Raw genomic sequence first — 23730 nt, forward strand, 5'->3', positions numbered from 1 at the left:
GTACAGCGTCACTTCTAAGTTCTTTGTGTCTTTGCTCAGTCCCGAATGTACTACCTCCATAACCCTTCCTCATACCCGATATAATCTTACTTCCTTAAGTGCATCTATCTTCATGTGATCACGCTAAAATCGGACATTTGTGTTGTAAACGTGTGTTTTTGTGATATAAGTGTAACATATTAATGATCTTGTGACTGGGAAATAGTCTTTTCAATCCCAAATAAATATCCGCAAGACAAGACAAGACTGAAGAATTGTCAGTCACAATTCTTAGCACTTGAAAGCCTGTCTCCTTAACCTCAGAAATAGTTTTCAGTGTCAGAGTCACTAAATCGGGTTTAGTTTCGAAATGGTAGGTATGTAGTTATTGAATGCTGGTGCTCAATTGTTTTTTTTATGGTGTATATCCCGTATATCGCAATATATACTATACATTGTACAGTTTTATTCCGGTAATTGTGTTATATGTGGAAAGTTTCCTTCATTAAGAAGTTTCGTTTTACAGTGCCTTCATAACCTCTAACATATAGAATCCACTTGTCATTCTTCTGAGAACAAATAACTTCCTATTGTACCTCATGATTTAGGCTTGGGTATGTGACATGTCATGGTTTTATCGTGGTCTCTTTGTATTATTTTAAAGTTAAATTTAATGCATTCCTAGTTTTTCTGTACATGATGACAAGGTTTTTATTGGTGACATAAATATAGGGTTCCCTCTTTTCTTTTAATAAGAAAAGGAAGATTTTTTGATTGACATATTTTTAAATAACTCGAGTCTTCATAATTTGTATTAAATGCTATTTTCGATCAAAACTCACACACATTTATGCCCTAAACTCCATTGCTTTGCTACACTTCGGTATTTTGAAACTGATTTAACTTTATCTAGCATATAGGGTGACCAACTCTAAATTTTCAAATGGAGGACAGCAGTGGCGGTTCGTGATATTTCACTCTGGCAGGGCTGTGCCGCCATCTCTTTCCCCTCCTCAATCGGTTGAGTTTTCACAGACCAGCACCACGATACTTTAAGATGAATAATAATAATAATAATAATAATAATAATAATAATAATAATAATAATAATCCGATGACACTGGCTGAATAGAAATCTGCTTGCACTACAACATTAATTAATTAACTACACTACAATGGCATGTATGCACACACATTAATAGGCTAACAGCTACTGCAATCCCGACTATTATGGCACTGCACTGTTTCACTGATCACAATCACAATTGATAATCACAACATTCATGAAAACAAACAGTGCACTTCCGAATTTCTATCTCCTTGCTCAAATTTCAAAGCATGACAATGTATTTAACAATTTGACCACCCCACAAATGGTGCCGTCACGTTACGGTTATATTTTGAATCTTTATTTTAGCTTCTTTATATAACTGAATTGTTTAAATAGTCGGTATAATGCAATTCATAGTTTTGTGAAATGTTTTGGAATGAATCTCTAACAACAGTTAATATAAGACATGGGGAAAAAAGTCTAGGTACATTTTAAAGTGGTTGACAATGTCGCTGAGGGTTCCGCTGTTCAGCGCTTACACCCGCCTGCACTCTTCTTACCTCTGAAAAGCCCATATCGTTTTTCAGTCTTCTACCACACCCTGCACACTTGCAAACTCTTGGGACCTACTGAGGGCTCTGTTGGACAGATAATGCCCGCCTGCACTCTTCTTACCTCTGAAAAGCCCATATCGTTTTTCAGTCTTCTACCACACCCTGCACACTTGCAAACTCTTGGGACCTACTGAGGGCTCTGTTGGACAGATAATGCCCGCCTGCACTCTTCTTACCTCTGAAAAGCCCATATCTTTTTTCAGTCTTCTACCACACCCTGCACACTTGCAAACTCTTGGGACCTACTGAGGGCTCTGTTGGACAGATAATGCCCGCCTGCACTCTTCTTACCTCTGAAAAGCCCACATTGTCCTTCCAGGCTCTTCCTGCACTCCGCACACTGGCAAAGTTTGGGGACCTACTCAGGGCTCTGCTGCCACAGTCCGAGTGCCTCACGACTAAAGAGGAAACATTGTGCTTGCTGGATAGCAGCCATGGTCTGAAAGCCTTTGCGATTTTCTTGGAAATAGAAAAGCAAAATATTTACAGCTGAAATAATAAAGATACATTGTATAACTGAATATCACACCACATAAGTTTGACTTCAGTACATTTGTCCTCTTTATGTAATCACTTACAGAGTGAAATAACGTTAAATTATTTTGAAAAGGCGGTGGGGCGGTGCCTCAAAGCCCTTCATGCATGAACCGCCACTGGAGGACAGACTCTCAAAGAAAAGAAGGACTTCATAAAAATGGAGAAAAAATGGAATTTTAATTTTAAATGCAAAGTTTAGTGTTACATACATTATAAAGCCGAAGTTGTAGATATTTTTTGCTGATACTTATCGACTGCACCCACTTTCAACAAGAAAAATGAGTTGTTTTTTTGTAAAAAATAATTGTAAAACTCTCCACATGGCATCTTTATAAAGTTGTACCTCGCTATTATAATACCCTTAACCAACTCAGTCAGCAAACGGTTTCTTTCTTCTGAACACTGTGTATTAATCAGGGTAAACACTTCAAACCGTTGTATTGCAACCTGGAAGAGCGAAATAAAACTGACAAAGTTTAACCACCTTACTAAATGTTTCAATGTCAGAGCTATATTCAGAAAACTCTCACCACTGCTTGTTTAATGTTGCAGGTTTATCAATTTTGGAACTCCAAGTGTAATTGTGAACATTGCAAAATTGGTCAAAAAATTTCGAATCGTCTTATCTCCACACCTTTAGATTGCAAATACTCGAGACAAGGAAGAGCATCTTAAAACTTAATGTCTTTCATACTATGAAGCTTCATCCATTGGAAACACTTAAATTCTTCCATCATGGGGTTACTCCTTTTAACAGATACTGAATGCACATTTCATGAAAAAGAACATCATGTTCCACAAATGCAATGCATTCTCTTTCGAAGCAATTTTCACTGAAGGATTTAGGAAACTGTTTAACTTTTAAAACACGTACATTTATTTTCCGTCCTATCATAAAAGCTTACTTTGGTGAATACCCGTCTTTGTTCATCTGAAATCCAGGGTAGGGAGGGAGAACATGAATAGATTGGTGCAACTTGCGATTGCATCGCAAGATTTCATCACTGACAAAATCAGAGCATATGTGCATCAAACAAACCAAGTGAGTAAGTGACGTATTCTGACAGCGGTATCCAAAATATGGAAAATGGAGAAAGTTCACAAAAAATAGCTTTGCAACATAGCAAACAAGAATACATTATACTAAAAGCTGGACATTTAACATCAAAAAATAAATGTCTGCTGGACAGAGGACAAGCATTAAAAAATGACTGGCAAATGCCAGATGGTTGGTCACCCTATCTAGCAATCTGCCAGTAGCGGCGCCAAGAAAGCCCCCCCCCCCTCCCATACACAATACTTGAAAATGGGCCCCTGATATGCAAAATTTCAAGTTTATTTTGTAATAGAAGGTTGTATATTATTACAGTGAACTGCAATAATAATAATAATAATAATAATAATAATAATAATAATAATAATATACAAATTTAGTTTTCATATCTGAAGGAATTAAAATAATACATTTATATGGTATGCACACACACACACACACACACACACACACACACACAAGAAAAGCATAGTCCAATTACAGTAACTAAAACACGCTGACCATCACAATATTAAGAAATAATCTTGTCCCTAGGACCAAATAATTTACTACTATTTACAACTCAACCATCCGTTGTAAGCCTGACTGCCGAGAGTTATTAACAGGCTTGAAACTTCAGTATTTATGGTTTAGGTAAGGGGGATGTCTTTTTTATTGCATCTTCGCTAACTACTGGGTTCTCAGAACTGGCTAATTACTTCAAAAGACATGTTAATTATTGTGAGTGGCAGCAAGGAATGGTTATTATTGGAACAGGTTGGGAAACCTGCATTCTTTCAGAAATAACTACCTTACCCCTATTAACTAAAGAAGCTCTGCACTTCAATGGCTGAAGTTTGGAATAACCCTCTAATAATATTATGTTGTGTGCTGTAGCTTTATTACTCTTCAGCAACTGAAGTAAGAAACAGTCAGGGGCCCCCTCGCCCCACAGGGTCTGTGGGGCCCTGCAGTCTACTCTTATTATTTAGTAGGTTAAAACACTACTTACAGGGCATGCCAAAATTTATTACAATTTGAAGCTCTGATTTTATGAGTTCGGGTGAACACCTGTTCCTTGATACTTTCCAGGGATTTCAGGACATCAACAAAATCACTGATACTTTTATATGCTAATATGTTTTTCACTAACATTTCTGCCTTCATTTTGTCACAGGAAAATTTTACAGCTGTTTCTGAATCTGCAAATATACACGACATCAATTTATTGCTGCTATCCAATCTTTCATAACTGAGGCAAAATTAAACAAAGATAATAATCAAAACAATGTCTAATCTTGTTATATTAAGGAGAATAATTGTTATGGGTTCTATTATCAGCCAGGGCTAAATATTTTTTTTTAAAAGGAAGAAAGTGCTGTACGAGGAAATAAGAAAACATAAGGCTAAATTATCTGTAAAAAAAACCCATAAGAATACGAGAAAAGCAGGATCTGGCAATCTTATGTAAATATCACCAGTAAAAATGTATCTATTATTTTTATGTGAAGTCATACTTGACCAATAAATTGTATAAACATATATTTTTGGTCATATAATTATAGTTTTTGCCATTCTCCAAGTACTTTTCTCATGTTTTGTGGCAATATTGCCAAGTGATTTTGTTTATATTTTGTTATTTGGGATTTGTTTTCATCTGGAGTATTTTGTAGTTAAATGAAGTTTGAAGGTTACATGTTTCACGACCAGTAAGTTGTCGAAATAGAAAGGACGGAATCATATGGAAATCATATGGTGCTTTTCATGGTGATTTATCTGTCGGATGAACGTTAAGCCTTGAACAGACCCCTTGATGCTATTCAACAGGAGTAGCCTATATGCTGACACCAGCTTTCAGCCTTTCCCCTCCTAGTATTATACATCACGTCATTAATTTTATCTCATTATCTCCTCTGACGAGGATGATGTCAGGAAGGACATCTGGTATAAAAACCAGCCATGCAGATTCATTTCACCTCATACCCGACTGCATAGAGAAATGGGACAAGGGTTGGACAAAAAATGAAATTTGTTGTTGACAGAACTGCTTTCATACACCCAGAGTTATTATTAGGTTAAAGAATTCTGAGACCTATTTATGAGAAAGAAAAGAACATAATCATCAGAACCGGTGAATCATACCTCAGTGCCCATGGCCTTGGCAAAACAATGTACGCCTGCTCCCCTTCTTCACACCAACAAGCTTGTATGGAGGACAATGGTAGTGGTGATTGGGAATTAGAAGTGGGGTTTGGGGGGTGCAGGAGAGGAGGGCAAAAATGTACAGATAACTAGAAGTACCCGGGTTTGTGAAACATAGCGGTCAAGGGGAGGGTGCTATATACATTAAAACTGAAAAGAACTACAAAATTGTAAGTGTTTGATTATCTGAGCAGATTTTGACAGAATGTTCAATACCATACAGTAAAACTTTCACCAAAGGAACAAGATTACATGTGTATTACAATAAACAAAGAATTACGTTATGATTATACAATTTAAAATCATTTAGTATTTGACTACACACTTAGAAACTAACAAACATTAAAGAGACTGCCAGAGTGACAAATGCACATGGCAAGCCGGTGAATCATACCTCAGTGCCCATGGCCTTGGCAAAAAAATGTACGCCTGCTCCCCTTCTTCACAGCTCATGCACTACTTGCTTTGGCACTATCCAAATCAGTTAGCCGCAATGAACGGCAGACATTTTGTTGGTATTTCCGCTTAAAATTTTGTTAATAATTGAAGAAAATAAAGGAAAGAATTAGCTGATAACAACAGGACTCGTACAAATTGCTAGTTTCAGCCAGCTAAAATGAAATAATAAAACTCAGGGGTAGGGGGCTCCCCTCTCACCACCCTAATCACCACTACTGGGGGACAATGATATTTTCTCCTTAGTGGCTACTACACCATTATTTCTAGTATATAATATATGCCAAGCAAGGTCCGGCTCCTTGGTGTCAGCGCAATTGCCTTTGGTTCCGAGGACCCTGGGCTCGATTCCCAACTTGGTCAGAGATTTTATCAGCCTGTTGTATCAGGAACAGTGCCTTTAGCTGCTGATACTAGCTTGAAGAGAATGGAATATTTTTAAGGGGTGAAACATAGCATTGGAGTTGGTACAGAAAAGGGTATTAGTTCATTGAATTTATATTTTGAAAATCTGGTTTTATTGTTCATTTAAAAGAAATTCATATCACCTTTTACGCAAGTTGAGTTCGTGCGTTGTAGCAGGCTGGAACCTCCGGACTCCGGGATAATTGCTGGGCTCGGTCTAGACAGGGACCACGCTCGTCCTTGATGCAAAGTTCTCAATGTTCTAGAATTTGATGAAAATGTTGATTCCCATGGGAAACCTGAAATATTTGTTCTGAATGAGTAAATTTATAATACCAATATAGTTGGTTGGTTATTTACTCATTCGGAACAAATATTTCAGGTTCCCTATGGGAATCAACATCTTTATCATCTGATGATCAGTTTTTGAAAATGAGACGAAGTCTTTCATAGTGCATGGCACTGCTGGTGGCTCCAAGTAGCCTCCATGGTATGCACTAGCCATTCGTCTTGGTAGGTGTGCTATTTACCAATTGATGAGCCCAACTTAGCACACTGGTGCGTAACGCTGGCAACCAAGAATGAGCAGCTGGAAAATTTATAATGTCCAATAATGGACCAACTATATTGGTTCTAAAATTTCTTGAATTTCTGGAGGATCTGGAAGTTCTTGAATTTTGAGGTGCACACGTTGCAGGGTTCGATCTCGCATGAGAATACTAAGAGGTTAGGCATCTCGAGCACACACGTCCCCCGTATGGTATTCAACTCACTTCTGGATCACTGTGTAATAAATTATTTTTTGCTTTAAATACTGCATTGATTCATTATAAGTGGAATACATCAAATGTTAATGAAATTGAAACTTGAATCCTTGACTCAAACAACTTGTTGAATCCACACATGTCAAAAGTTCATGAAATTGACACTTAATTGATACTTGGGAAAATTATGTACAAATTTACAATGTCAAGTTCGTGACGTAAGTTATTGTTATCGGCACGACAGTCTGAAATATTCTATAAGGTCGCTAACTTGTATTATCACTGCTCCTAGCTGACTGGCTTCATCATTTTTATGGTTGGAACACAACTCTGAACATAATATTTACAATTTGTGCAAGTTCAGGACATGTTAGCATGTTTGTTATAAATTAAAGAAATTTAATGGAGACTGCTGTACACTGCCTGTAAATAATTATTGAAATTACGTGCACTCGAAGTCTGTTCAACACTGTCTATTAATAATTATTAAAGTTTGACTTCACTTGACGAATGTTTAACACTGTGTGTGAATAATTATTATGGAGTAGAAACTATAAGTTTAAATGTGGCACTTGGAAATATTCTATGTTCTCACAGTCTGTTAAGACAACACAAGTTCAATATGAAACTTGGAAAAATTACAACACTTGGAAAAATTCTATATTCCTTTGGAACACCACAGCTTGTAAAAAAATAAAAAAAAAAGTCCTAATATGACACTTGAAGAGCAATGGTATGTTCCACTGGAACTGAGCACTAGAGAGACAGAGTGTCATCTCACTGAAATACAGAGTCCCAGCTGGACATAGCATTGGTCTGCCACAGTTGTAGAGCTCGACCTGTCACCCGTATCACAGAAACAGTGGAGTATTACTGTCTGTAGCCTAGATTGCCACGCTTTTATACCTGGAGCTGATGAAGCATCTTGAAACGTGGATATTATCCACCTCTATAACTCCTAAAGTACTGCTCAAGAATTTGATGGTTTGCAGCTGTTATTATAACCTCAATGTTGGCAGTGCAAAAATAATTGTATCTTAACTCCAAATAGACATTTTACAGATGGATCGGAAGATTACCATGTACAGTCATGCTCGCTGAGGGAGGCTGACCCAAGGCGGCCACGTCACTGCTGTGTACGTCAGCTGAGTTTGGTGGGCTTGGCAATCCTTCACCTTGTGCAAGGTTTAATTCTCATACTTTGAACTTGCTGTGTTCCCGGTACGGTATGGTTCAGGGGCTGGTGTTTGTGTTTGTCCCAAAACAGTCCTCTTCATATTCACCCAACTGCATAGGGTTAGCATCAGGAAAGGCATCCGGTCATAGAACTGGTCCACGTGTGCACCAGGCCAGCACTCTACTGCCTGAGCTACTGAGCCTGGCAATGCATTTCAAGACGCATTATGAAAATGAAAATTAATTGTTTTACACTGTTCTTGCATTGACTCTGCATCTGTATCTATTTCTTCCTCTATGTCTTCTTCATTTTCTTCAGGCTAAAGTCCTAGATCTTTCTGTTTTCTAAACCAGAATTCCTCCATTCTTCTTCAGAATGTTTTGTTAGTAATTTTAACACCTTATTCAAAAAGAAGAAAAGGCTTCAACAGTGAAACATCGCGGAAGTAAGAGGAAACACACAAACTGCCAATGCTGCGAAGTCACAGCAAGCTGATTGGGTGATGGGGATTAGGCAGACTTTGACACAACAAATGTCATGGATTTGGTGGATATTAAAACTCAGCCTCTTATTTGACTATGTACTTTAATGGGATATATTTGGTTTTGATCCACAATCGTCATTCCATTGAATTCCTCAGTATAAAATCTGTCAGCAATGTGTAACTCCATTTTGTCAAAAATGGATTTGGCGGCTTTTGATACTAGGTGTCCTCCCCCCCCCCCCCTCTCTCATCGTTCCCCCAATTCTGAGGATTGTAATTTTCAAGGAGGCTGTTTGTCCATTGTCTCCATCTCTTGTCGTCCTTGGCCATGTGTGCTGCACCAAAGATGTTCAACCCATCTATACTCTTGAGTGTGAACTCGTCCATGATCTCTCTTGCTGGAAACCCAACAACGATCAGTTCTATGCTGTCATTCCCACGTCACATATTGTGTCCAAAGAATTGTAAAACCCTTTGTTTACATATTGACGATAATCTGATTCTGAGGTTGAGCTGGTTTATAATGGAATCATTGCTGTGAGATGCTGTCTAAGGTATGCCGAACATTCTTTGCCATCACCACATTTCTAAAGAATTGATTTTGTTCTGGTGTTAAATACACACTTATACTTAATTTACTTATTTTTACTAAATATATAGTATAAAAAATTACAATATTAAAAATAATAAATGATTAGGATAATACTGAAACAGTAGAATAGAAAAGGTGAAGAAATTGGTACAAAGTAAAAAAATTTAATTTAAAATATATGAAAAATGTGATATTACACTGATAATTAATGTTATTTATTTATAAAATGCAGTAACTATTTAATTTGTATTAAAATACATAAATTACATGAGAATAGTATTGTTTTATAGAGGGTCTCTGCCCTACAGCAGCTGTCTCACCGCCCTGCTTTAAGCCTAAATGCTGGAAGTGTTCTCCTTCCTGAGGCCACATTCTGGCTGATGCGAGTGAGTTCTGCCACTGTAATGTTTTCTTTCACTTCCTCCAATGTGTGAGGATTTGTTCGATACACCTCTTCTTTCAGTTTACTCCACAAGTAAAAATCACACACTGTTAGATCTGGAGAACGAGGGGGAAACAGGCCAGCACTGTTCACTCTGTCTGCAAACACTTCCGAGATTGTACGAAGGAATCTTCTGCTGTATGAACAGGGGCTGACTCTTGTTGAAACGCCCCATGCAGTTTTTCTCCTTCCGTTATCTGATGGAAGAACAGCTTCAGAATGTCAACTTGGTACCTCTCTGTGTTTACTGTTGTCCTGAAAAAAATAGGCTCAGTTATTCGTCTTGCACTTACATCACACCAAACACCAATCTTCCTATCATAATGAGGGACTTCATAAACACCATTAAGATTTTCTGCACACCAATAGCGAGAGTTATGACTGTTCACACGGCCGTTAAGATGAAACCAGAACATTTACATATGAAAATATGGTGTCGCAATGATAACTGTCTCACCATGTTAACAGCTGAGATTCAGACTGGGGACTAATACTTGCCAGGTGATATAGATGTCGATTCCCAATAATGTCCAATAACGGACTAACTATGTTGGTATTAATTAGTACTTACCAGGTCGAACACGGGCAGGCTGCTTGCAAGGTCGAGAGCTATGCGCGCGCCTCCTGTACTGAACCTTACACATCGGAGAGTAAAAACGCTGCATCGACGATCTTGGTTTCTATGAGAGACCCCGTACAAGAGCAATAATAAACATCACCTAAGTTTTGGTGAAGTTTGTGCTGCCAAAAATTTAGCTTCCTAAAACTGGACCTGTGAAGCTCTTTTATAAACATGGTACTGGTGTGTGAGTAAATAACAGTCCTGTTCAATTAATGCAGCCATGACCATTTTAATTACATTTGTGTACTGAACAACTCTTCAGCATAAGCATGTCCTAATAAGTTGGAATTTTATTTGAAATATATCAATTGTTATTTTGAAAGTCAAGAGATGAAACAGCTATAACTGTAAAATTTCTCTGCTGACATGTTTATTATTAACCCAACAAAATTAATTAAATCTCAGACGTAAGCTGCTGAACAGAGTTCTGTAAATACTAATGGCACTTTGAGCTGCCATACTCCATTGAAGAGGTTGGCGATAATGATAATAAAGGTAACATTTGTAGAAATAAGTGGCTCAGCTGGTAGAGTGCTGCCTTTCAGAGTCCAACGGAGGGCAGGTTCATTTCGTCTCACTCCGATGGTATTTGATTATGTTCAAATAATGTAGTTTGTCTGGTATTGAATAAGATGCCACCAGAATCATTTTCTTTTGATGTTATTATATGATAATGCTCAGATTTACCTGCACATAAAGAACTCCTATAGGACAAAATTTCAGTACCTAGGCTGCTTTAAAAGCAACTGTTACTTAACGGTAGAATGAAAGTGAAAATCACAGCCTGTTTCTAGTTACTTGACCGCATGAGGAATGAAACATGCCTCTGCTGGTGACATGTAGTGTTTACAGTGCACTATATCTTCTGGTATGGCCTAGAAGAAATTTGTTACTTTCAATTACCTGTGTCAGTTTCATCCGTGGCTTTGACAATATGAAAGTGACTGAGGCCTGAGTGATGCTAGAAGTACCATTCCTTATGCAGCCAGTCCCTGTTATGAATGGTGTGAAAATATCACTCATAGGGTTGGTTGGTGCGTGCATTTCAGTGTGCTTGGCAGACTGATATGTGAGCAACTTCTGGCTTGGCAAGGAAAGCAATGGGAAACTACTTCATTCTTCATTTCTTTAGTATGCCTCTTCAGTGATGCCTAGGCCATCTATGATAGCTATTGGCATAGCTGTGGAGGATCAAACCAGCCTTCGGGCTGAATACCCAACATACAGGAATGAAATGAATGAAGCCCCATCTAGCGGCGAGAACAGGAATTGTGCCGGCTGCGGAAGTCTGTCGCACTCCTCTGGAGCAATGATTTATGACTGACTGACAGATGAAAAGAAATGACACTGGAGTGTGTTGCTGGAATGAAAGATGACAGGTAAAACCAGAGTAACTGGAGGAAACCTGTTGCGCCTCCTTTGTACAGCACAAATCTCATCTCTTACAGTAGAATAACTGGTAGTAGTAGTAGTAGTAGTAGTAGTAGTAGTAGTAGTAATAATAATATTAATAATAATAATACAGCCTTTGCTGCTGCTTGCATTAATTATGATTTGGTGCCTTATAAGCTGCCTACATGTCAATTTCAATGTTCAATTTCATTCAAGTACATGTCAGAACTTGGTTGGCAACTAACAACTTAGTTTTTAAATTACTTTTGGCAGGGTAACACCAAATGTGTCGGCAGATATTTTTGATATGAAGACCTGGAGTGGCAAATGGACCTGCATTTCTAATGTCTGAATATCTCTGCTGGATTTGAATCCATGATATGGGGTTCTGCTGGTGTAGCATGAACAGCGATAGATCAAGCAAGTATGCAGATTATAGGAGCTTAGATAATAGAAATTATGAAATCTGGTGTTACAAATATGATGTAAAAGACCACATTGCAAATACCTACCTTAAGAAGAAGACGAAGAAGACTACCGAGCTCGATAGCTGCAGTCGCTTAAGTGCGGCCAGTATCCAGTAATCGGGAGATCGTGTGTTCGAACCCACTGTTGGCAGCCCTGAAGATGGTTTTCCGTGGTTTCCTATTTTCATACCAGGAAAATGCTGGGGCTGTATCTTAATTAAGGTCATGGCCGCTTCCTTCCCATTCCTAGGCCTTTCCTATGCCATCGTTGCCATAAGACGTATCAGTGTCGGTGCGATGTAAAGCAAATAGCGAAGAAGACAAAGAAGAAGATGAAGACACTTGGTAGGAAACTTAATACTTTTCCAATTAGTTTTGAAGGGAAATGCAATCATAAAAAATAATAGGGGATGTTGAGACAAAATATAGAAAACAGATTAGAACAGTGTTGCGCCTGAAGAGCCCAACCACTGCTAGCCCTTGCTCCAGCTGTCTGCCACGGTTGCAATGTTTGATACAAATGTGTTCAAGACACCAATGTATACTGACAGGTGTGGCAGGCTGGGGTGTGTTTGTGATGAAATTGGGCTGATGAAGCAATATCCACAACCTTCATAATCAGGCATAATGTGATAAGGATGTTTTGTATTTATAATAAAAAGCTTGGACCTGAGACTTAATGTGTGTGTGTATGTTCATTTATCTTTCTACTCTACTATGTATTCTGTGTTTGGAACAAAGGATAATGATTCACGCAGGTTTCAGGCTGTCAAACCTGCATATTGCCAGGATTTGGTCAATTTCATAACAGAAAAAAAATGCTTGCATAGATGTAACTAAACCTGAATGATTTAATTATTTAATTTATTTTCCGGGTTGAACCGTGTTGTACTTGTACGCATATCACACGGTTCAACCCGGAAAATAAATTAAATAATTCTTCACACCGTGGAAGCTTCACTTCTAAACCTGAATGAATTGTAGTAGCTTGGCTCTGCAGTCAAGAGTATTGCAGTTGACGAAGATGTTCATAGAAACAGTGCTCATCTTGGGATTGTGGAAATATGTCCTTGACCCGAAAGTTGTAGGTACTGCTGATCTCTCAGTTCATTCTGGAAGTAATGATGAACTTTCTCAGCTAAAAAAGACAAAGGTCTGGTAAATGGATAGAAATTGTCTTGAGCCCTTAGAATTCTTCCACCCTCTTTAAAAGCAGACAGTCTCTACTTTCGTGTGAACTGACTGGTATTATTTATCTCCTCCTCACGCCCTAACCTCCAGCCAGACCTGCGCTCAATGTTTACGGTAGGAGTACGACTGGAGGAGTATTTGGGAAGGTCTGGTTTTGAGTGTATGTATAATGTTAGAGGAGTGAGTGCTTAGCACTAGTTAGGGTGTCATCAGGCCAGTCTCTGGAGCCACAAGTCACTATGTGATTGTCTAGTAACACAGTCACTACTGGCTGTGGTTTGAGCCTCGTCTGTGCATATGCAGAGTCTCGTTACTTTGTTTGGGATTGCATGTTAAGTTGGAGGTTGTGTGGCAAAGCAGATGGTTCCAACAATCACGTAAAGCTACAGGCTTGCTCAGTCAGTTTTAGATGGTAGTTCTCAAAGAGCGTGCCACAATAATCTAGGAAAAATATCAGCTCACAAAAACAGACATTACTAGAGGACCCGTGCTGCTCCGTAACGTTCATTATAAATAGGTCAGATAACTCGTCTTCATATGCCTGTTGTAGTCATATTGTTTTGTCTGCCCTTTCCAATGGTTTTATGAATATTTTATAAGTGCATTATGGTGTGACGCAGTTTGTAGTCGGAATTCATTCATTCTGACGTCATCATGCCATCTCTTTGGTCAAAACCTATCGATATATTTGCTTTTGTATTGTGAAGTTCTTGATTTCAATCTTGGTATTGTGTTGCGGAGGGCAATATTATTTTTAATTGCGGTTCTTCTGTATAGAACGGTTGTCTTGTGAGCTCGTAGGTTAGTCTGGAAGGAGCACTTTTTGCCAGGCACAGATCTTTTTTAAGATACATTGGTCTTCACTCTTTCTAGTGTAGATAGACATTATCTGGGAACACCTATCGATGGATAAATTAAGGTTATGTCATGATGGGGTCTGTTCGTACGCAGATGTTTTTCTCTCAGCAGTATGTAAGTTATTAGCAATGCTCTACCATCTGTTGAATATATTTGGAAGCTGGAAAAGGTAGAGAATCAAAGAGTATCTAGCAGGGAACAGTATTCTTCTGTGATCAGAGGAAGTGTGTACTCTTTGGTTTGATATCAAACATGGCTGCATGCAATGTCATTATTAAGGATGGAAATCACATATATGAGAATATTAATGAAAGTGTCACCATGCGAATGTGAAGGCTAAAATTCTATGGGCATCTAGACAGAATGGATGAGAAACGGCTAACTAAGAAAATATTCAAGTAGATTACTGGACTGAAAACTTCGACGAAGTGGGTGGAAGAGGTAAAAATAGATGCAATAGAAAGTGGACTTACAATTGATATGGTTCACAACAGAAAAGAATTTAGAAGCTGAGTGGACAGCATGAAAACATTCCAGGAGAAACCACCAAAATGTAGACCCAAACTGGTCATATCCAAGAAAGAAAGAAAGAAAGATCAGAAGTGAAAGGATGAAGAGGTTCTGGGAGAAGAAGAAGAAGAGAAAGCCTTAAGTTCAGTGCGGTCCATAGGCGGCCGAATTTGGAAACAAGCAGAAGAATGAAAGTGTCTGTCGCTTAGCAACCTGCTAAGTACAGATTGTATTGCGGGTTAGAGTAAGCTTTCGCCTGCAGTTTTTGGAGTGATCACTTACTGGTTTGATTTTATGATTACTTGAAGTTGGCTGAACTATCAATGTCTCATGATTTACCGGCAGGTAATTCTGGAGAGAATAAACAAGTAGAATTGATGGACGCATTTGCCGAAGCTGTTTTTAGTAACCTCTTTTAACTCGATGAGTGCCGGACCACCACTGCTACGCCTGTCGATAGACGGGGCACGAGAATTTTAATTTTTCTGAGTTTCCCGGTTCACTTTCAAGTGCCAATTTGATCTCTGACATGTTCTGCCATCTGTTGGGCATTATGTAGAACTAATTGATCAGAGTTTATAGCTTCAGAAAGTAACTTACAGAGCTTTTTGTAGACGTCTGTGGAGTTCAACTGTGATGTAAACAAACATGGTGGAACAACAATCTAGTTGCTCTTGCAGCGATGTTATATCGGATCACAGAATCTTTCAGTTATTAACCACAGTGGAAAGTGATGATGGAGATGATCATTTTTATGAACTTTTAAGTGATTATTTCACCAGAGTTTCAAGTAACTGTGACCGGCTCTGAGGGCCAAGTAATGTTTGATGACAACCCGAAAATTATTGATTTTTAGAAACTTCTGTGCCAGTGGAGTTGGTGCAGATAGTTGAACAAATCGCCATCACAACATTCTAATAGAAAACATTTAACTATCGCCACATTCCAGGTTGGGAAAGTATTTTAAAATATCAACTTGTATACTTCTAAGGAGTTACATGTATTAGTTGCCTACAGATTTTACGAAATAATATTATTTTGGGCTCTTTACGTTATATAAATATAATGCACGGATGGGCACATAAGTGTAATTTTGTTTTCTCTCAAAATAATATTGAACATAAGTGTAGGATTTTCCATTTGCATTTAGATTTATAAACAACCAACATTTATAAACTTTTTAAGCTAATAAGTTAAAAATTGAGGCTTCTACAAAATTGTGTACATACTAATGAAAAAACTCAGTGCTGAGGTACCAAACAGTCAACTGGTAACTCAGCACGTAAAAGGTTAATATATAGATGTATTAACATTAGAGAACGGTAAAGCTAGAAACGGAAAAATTAAGAATGTTTCATCAGTACTTTCGTACTTAAGATCAGCTCTGGTTTCACATCTGTTATGTCCAGCAGTCAAGCCTCATTCACAACATTGGCAAATTGTAGTGCGGTGTTCTTAGTGTACCGTTATTAATTATTTAAAAGTCCGCCTTGTCAGTACAATTAAAATCTAGTATACTTGCTAATATATCAAATACATATACATATTACAAGGCAGACCTTCAAATAATTATTAACAGTAATTTAGGTCAATATGGACCATTGGTGGCCATTATGGTCAAGCTTATAGTGTTCTTAGTGTTGTAACAGACTGGAAGAGTTGACACGTAGTCAAAACTGAAGAGGAATGGTTTACATTATCGTTGCAAGTTAGTTGGAAATTTGGGATCGTTTACTCTTGCACAGTTGTTCAATACAGGGAAGAATCGCCAACAAACACACTCTCAATTCTTATCATATAGAAAAAATCTCTTCTGTCCCTATCAGTGCCGAAAATCTCTGTTTGCACAGTATTAGAATCAATAATGGTGGGGGTGAGAAGTTTGTTTCATGACATAAGAACACTACTCTAGAGCGATAGACTAATGCCATGTTAACTGTTTGGCTGTCTCTGTCTTTCTCTCCACTGGCTTCTTTTCTTACAGTTCCTCATTTTACACACTCTAGGAGCACCTTTATAACAGGACCATCTTCGGAAGCATAAAGCACAGAAACGACAGCAATGATTTTGTTGGGTGGGAGTTGGATTGCAGTTTTTCTTGTCAGTCCTTTTTCTCATTAGTGTCATGTGTTTGCCAGATTTATTGCTTTTTGTCAGGCAGCATTCTTATGTCGTGAAATGAAGAATACAGGGCCCTGTTATAAACCCAGACCATCAAGCAGAATTTTTACTTTCTAAAACCTAAGCAGCAGTACGGGAGGCACGCCCATAATTCTTGACCTTGCAGGGAGCGTGCACATGTTTGACCTAGCATCAATAGCCAGTCTGAATCTCAGCTGTTAGCTATCATTGCAACACCATATTTTCATATGTAAAAGTTATTTTAAGTACGAGTTGGCTCGACGTGTACAGCATGCACTTGCTCAGCACAGATTCATGTAATTATAATTAAATTTGAAACCACTGGCTCAGTGCTCAATAAAAATATGTGCGCACATGAACAGTTTTAATAGAGGGAAAGGTAGATGCCATTGGTGTGAATCTTGCACGGGCGGCCAGTATCCAGTAATCAGGGGATAGTGGGTTTGAGCCCCACTGTCGGCAGCCCTGAAGATGGTTTTCCATGGTTTCCCATTTTCACACCAGGCAAATGCCGGGGCTGTACCTTAATTAAGGCCACGGCCACTTCCTTCCAATTCCTAGGTCTTTCCTAACCCACCGTCGCCGTAAGACATATCTGTTAAATTAAAAATAGGAGAGGATTTCCACCAATCAATACTTATTTATTGTATATATTAAACTACAGGACCGGTTTCGACCTCATATTCAAGGTCATCTTCAGCTGAACTATACATACATATTTATATAATGAAGCTTTGATTAAGATTGTGGTGTTGAAGGAATGCCATATGATGATGATGTACATTTAGTTACATACAAATGGGGCACGTCTTAGCGTGAACTGGTGTATATGTCATTCAGTACAATATTGCAACTGTATGTCTAAAATGTTGAAGGTCTTAAAACTAGTGTATAAAACATGTCTTTTCCTAAACTAACTTATATATATGTACAAGATAAAAACAATATATAAAAACACTTCATGCATATGAACATTCGTTCTTGCTTGGTGGTCAATACATCGACTAACTTCTGTATTTAAGTCTTATTCACAGTTGTACACTTCAGCTGCTATTCTTGGAGTTCGTAAAATTGCATGGATAAAAGTTTTGTCTTCCTGTGCATATGTGAGATAAAACACTTTCAATTTTAAAAAAGTGCCAAATGTATGGATGAAATTCAAGTAAAATATGTTCAGCTCTGCTGTGTGTGTTGCCCTTTTATTAGAACCAATTCATGTTGTCTTTTTTTAAAAATTGAAAGTGTTTTATCTCACATACGCACAGGAAGACAAAACTTTTATCCATGCAGTTTTACAAACTCCAAGAATAGCAGCTGAAGTGTACAACTGTGAATAAGACTTAAATACAGAAGTTAGTTGATGTATTGACTACCAAGCAAGAACGAATGTTCATATGCATGAAGTGTTTTTATATATTGTTTTTATCTTGTACATATATATATATATAAGTTAGTTTAGGAAAAGACGTGTTTTATACACTAGTTTTAAGACCTTCAACATTTTATATATAATTTAATAGCACACAATTTGTGTATATAAAGCGATTACATGTCATTTAAACATAAGTCAATTATAGGCCTATTTCTCTTAGAGCATTCCACGACATGGTAACGAGAACAAGTCAAATTACACAGTTTACACACACAACTCTCGTCCGGTTCATGAAAGATCCTGGTTTTGCAGAGTTTGTAGTGGTATCCATGAATTGCCATAGAATTGATAAAATGTCGGAGGTCCTGGTTTGTATTGGTCCATGTTCTGTTCGTCATTGCTTCAGTCGTATAGAATTCGGGACAAATATCATTCCTTTTGGCCACTCTTTCGTCCAGGAGTTTCTTCCATTGGTCTGTATAAGGTAGAGCAAGCTTGAATCTCAAATCTTCGATTAGGAAAGGCTCCTTTGCGAGTTCATAAACCAGTCTTGATCTAGTGAATCTAGACACACACAGGGTTGTCTTTAAGAATCGGGCTTTGACTTTTTCTAGAATGTGTAGGTCATTCTTTGTTAGCTTATCCCAAATGATTTCCAGTCCATATGTTAAAATAGGGATTATTTTTGCGTCAAACAGGGTAATGGCCATCTTGAGAGATAGTCTGTTTAGATTCTTGATGTCAAATATCGCTTTCATAGCTGCCGCAGCACGTAGTCTAATATGAAGTCTAAAGGAGTTTGCTGTCGTCTGCATCGTCAAGCCCAGATATTTAAAACTGTTCACGTCGTTTAATGTTTCTGCTTTGTACGTCACTTTGTCACTTGAGGATGTTCGTCCACCCTTCCTGAAAATCATGTAGACAGTCTTTTCGATGTTTACCTGCAATTCATTTATATCTGCCCACTTCTCCAGTGCATCCAGTGCTTTTTGTAGCTCTTTAACATCGTGTGATCCTAGAACCATATCATCGGCATATAAATACGTGGTTACTTCGTTTGTCACCTCTTTTATCGCTTGGACCACATCATAGGTAGCTACATTAAACAATAGAGGACTGAGAGGGTCACCCTGTAGAACGCCATTTGTCTGCGTGATCTCCCTCGATGAGGTTATATTGTCTGAGATGATGACAGTGTTATTTATCAACATGTTATGGATCAAAAGAGTGAGCGCCTTGTCCTCTACAAGAGAATCTAGTTTCGACGATATGATGTTTCTATTAAGATTATCGAAGGCCTTGGAGAAACATTTTAGACATACAGTTGCAATATTGTACAGAATGACATACACGCCAGTTCACGCTAAGACGTGCCCCATTTGTATGTAACTAAATGTACATCATCATCATATGGCATTCCTTCAATACCACAATCTTAATCAAAGCTTCATTATATAAATATGTATGTATGGTTCAGCTGAAGATAACCTTGAATATGAGGTCGAAACCGGTCCTGTAGTTTAATATATACAATAAATAAGTATTGATTGGTGGAAATCCTCTCCTATTTTTAATTGTGCAATTGTCAATACGGAAATGAAGATTATAGATTACGAGACATATCTGTGTCGGTGCGACGTAAAGCAAATAGCAAAAAAAGAAAAAAAATCTTGCATGGTCACCAAATAAATCACTCACAAAATTAGCACAATAAGTAGGGGTTTTGGTTTCTTCTGCACACAGAGCTACAGCACATCAAACCATACAGGTTTACGTGGGCTGACTATTTAAAACCTACTGATCCAGCCACAAGAGTGAGATATCGTGAGTGGTATCTTGCATCATTGAACGATCGTTTATTCGACCCACAGCTTTTGTTCTTTTCGGATGAGGCCTGGTTTCATCTTAATGCGCATGTCAACAGTCATAACTGTCGCTATTGGCTTGGAGAAAATCCCAATGATGTTTATGAAGTCCCTCATTATGAAGGATGAAACTTCCAGCATCTTTTGTAAGATAAAATTTCATATAATATTGTATAGAGGCTTAAAGCAGGGCGGCGGCTGAGGTAGCTGTCGTAGCGCAGAGTACAAACACTGCACGTTCAGTCTGGGTTTGTAAGAAAGACCCTTTATTCTTTCCACTAGGGTCACTCATCCATCGGGATTGCTCCCTATTCTACACCAGGTTGGCTATGCTGCATTTCCCACAAGAGTATTGCAAAGCAAAATGTTTGAGAACTCCTGGTCTGAGGATTGATGACCCTAACAATGATATATCTTTCTGGATCGTGTTTCAGTGGAAGTACTTGCTAACCCCAGCACAATCTCTGTGTGAAATGGACCTGAAAGTGGAACCAGTCTGGCTTGAAGAAACAGAAAATACTTTACTTGTAAGTAGCATTCTGGATAACTTTAGAATTTAACCCTTAAACATTTGAATGCATTTGGCTGGTAACTCTCTCATACCTGATATTTTACATTGCTTCCTGACCTGAGCAGTAAATTGTCACTCCTGATATTAAACCAAATTGTTCTAGAACAAATTATGCAACTAAACTCATTTGAACAAATGTATGTTTATTTATTTATTTATTTATTTATTTATTTATTTATTTATTTATTTATTTATTTATTTATTTATTTATTTATTTATTTATTTATTTATTTATTTATTTATTTATTTTATGGGGACAGTACATTAAAGAGCTGGCACAGTTACAATATTAAAGAAAAATTGAATTATTTACAATACAAAGCTGATAAAAGTCTATAATAATTTAAATCTAAAATACAACATTTTTCAAGGATACAGTTGTTGTTTAAACATTTATATAAACAGAACCATATCGCTCAAAATGAAACGTGATAAAAAGTGCATCTTAACAGACTAAATCCAAGAGCATAAATTTTGTCCACTAATGTTTCTTAATATTTCCTTTGAATTTATTGAAATTCTGACAAGCTTTCATCATGTCTGGAATGGAATTAAATGCTATTATAGCCCTAACACCATTAGTTCCTCTATTCATTCCAGGGACATGTAAGTTTCCAGATTGTGTGTTGTGTGATCATGAATAGACAAATTCCTGATGAATTGTGAGTTTTACTTTTTCCCAAGTTTAATTTTGAAGGTGAGTGTTACAATACCGGGAGATACAACTAACTGGGGGAATGCCTATTGATGAGTATATTATATGTCTGGACATTAAGAATGGGAAACTATAAAGGACTCTGAGCCCTTTATTTTGAAGAATTTGAAGTTCTTCTATTTGAACTTGAGTGCAGCATCTCCATACAACATTAGTGTATTGTAGATGGCTATGAATTAAAGCATAGTAAACACACTTTTAAGTTAGAATAAGGAATTATTCCACATAGTCTGTTCAATACACCTATAGTTGGTACTGTTTTACTCTTAATAAATGGCAGATGATGGTCCCAGTCTAGTGAGGATGTTATAAAAACACCTACATATTTAATACAATCAACTTGTTTAACGTAATCACCATTAAGAGTCAGCGTGTTACTCGGCCCTATAAACATATCTCCAGCTCTTCGGAAAAGTATAAAAACAGTTTGTTGGAGTCGATTGTAAGATAATTACTTAAACCATTCAGTTAATGCAGAGAAGTCATTCTTCATTTTATTTATGACAATATGTTGATTTTCTCCTGAGTAAAAAGACCACTATCATCAGCGAACAGAAGCAGATTCCCTTCGAGATCAAGATTTTTAAAAATCATTAAAGAATAATAAATAATACAGGGCCCAGTACAGAACTGAAGGTACACCATACTTGACTGATAAAGGGGAACTTATAGTACTTTTGATATCAACAAACTGCTTTGTATTATTTAAATAACTTTCAAACTACTTCAGTGCAATTCCTCTCACTCCATTCATTTCCAACTTTACAATATGTTAACAAATTATGACTAATTGTATCAAATGCTGTACAAGTCAATAAAAAAATCTCCAGCACAAAGACCAGAGTCCAGAGTTTGTTGTAATGCCTGCACTACATCAACTATGGCTGTAGTTATGCTAGACTTTTCCAGAAACCCATACTGTCTATTGGAAAAAAAAATTCTAGGAATTTCAGAAGTCTTGTTTTTACTGCCATTTCTAGTACTTTTTCCAATCCTAAGAGAATGGAAATTGGCCTGTAGTTGCCAGGTTCATATTTACTGCCACCTTTGTATATAGGGACTACTCTGGCTATTTTAAGGCTATCAGGCACTTAACCATTAGCTAGTGATAAGTTCCATTATGGGCATAACTAAAACTTCTTTGCATTTCTTTAGAAAGTAACTGCTACAAATATTACCATTATTAGAACGGGTCTATGAAACGTGGAACTTAACATCAACTGCTTTAAAAAATAAAGAATTACCGGTACTTATATTTTTAATACAGGCTGTAACTTTAAAAGAATAAGGAATATTTTTGTTTAGCTCTTCTGCAGTGAAGGGATAATTGAACTGCAATTTTTCTTGAAAATAAATGTACATTGATTGCGATTTAATCTGGCTTAAAAGAGAACACTTTTGCTACACCAAGTTAACACCCTGAAACACAGTTCACATTCTAACAATAGTTCAACACAGTGTGGTAGATCTTAAAACACTCATATACTTGTAGTGCCACCTTACACTTATCACATTCATAGTGGGATTCACCCTGTTCTTTCCCGTGGGATTTTTTCCGTTGCAGTTAAAGCAGACCTCGCAAGAAAAGGCACAGTGAGAAGATGAAGAGATTTTGGGAGAAGGAAAAGGCAACGACATCAGCTAAATAAGTTTAATTACGCTCATTAGTCAGGCATAAGGAAATAATAATAATAATAATAATAATAATAATAATAATAATAATAATAATAATAATAATAATAATAATAATAATAATAATAATTGTCACCGGTTGGTGGGACGGAGAACTGAAACTACAGTGTGTTTGGAAATGTAAATTTTAATTTTTTTATTTGTCTGAAGGATTTAATTTTTTTTTTTGCAACTCTGGACTCTACTGGAATTTCATGTAACTGCAAGAAATATTGAACTGTATGAACATTTCAACATGCAAAAGTGTTTTGAAGTGATTTTTTTAATGTAGTTTTTATGTAATCTGATGTAAAATTTGTAAGGTGATTTATTTTGGAGCATCCTGTACCTGTACCACACGTGTGGTTTCCTATGATGAAATTTTGGTGTTGTAATCGTAATCTTCCAGAACTTGTGCAATTGCTAACGATGTTAAAATTACCATATATGGACATGAGAGTTCCTATTGGCAAAAAGGTCCAGGAATCTAGGGTAAGTTTGATCTTATTGGTTAATTGTAATCGGGCCATTTCTGGCCTTGTGGCCGGCTTCGAAAAATTATGCGTGAGCTCGGCGTCAATTTCCATCCGACCGCCCAAGCGAGCGTTCGCGCTTGAG

At 37.4% G+C, this 23730-nt stretch overlaps 1 protein-coding gene across 1 annotated transcript in view; it reads left to right on the forward strand.

The window, feature by feature from the left end:
• The first annotated feature begins 248 nt into the window (after positions 1–248).
• The window catches only part of LOC136881882 (zinc finger protein OZF), a 71210-nt gene continuing 47728 nt past the window's right edge, over positions 249–23730 (forward strand). The window contains exons 1-2 of the mRNA XM_067154326.2: positions 249–352; positions 20590–20682. Of these exons, the coding sequence (XP_067010427.1) occupies positions 350–352; positions 20590–20682 (96 nt within the window). The 5' untranslated portion in view covers positions 249–349. The remainder of the gene's footprint in view (positions 353–20589; positions 20683–23730) is intronic.

This window comes from Anabrus simplex, chromosome 10 (genome assembly GCF_040414725.1).
Source record: "Anabrus simplex isolate iqAnaSimp1 chromosome 10, ASM4041472v1, whole genome shotgun sequence".
NCBI classification, from domain to species: domain Eukaryota; kingdom Metazoa; phylum Arthropoda; class Insecta; order Orthoptera; family Tettigoniidae; genus Anabrus; species Anabrus simplex.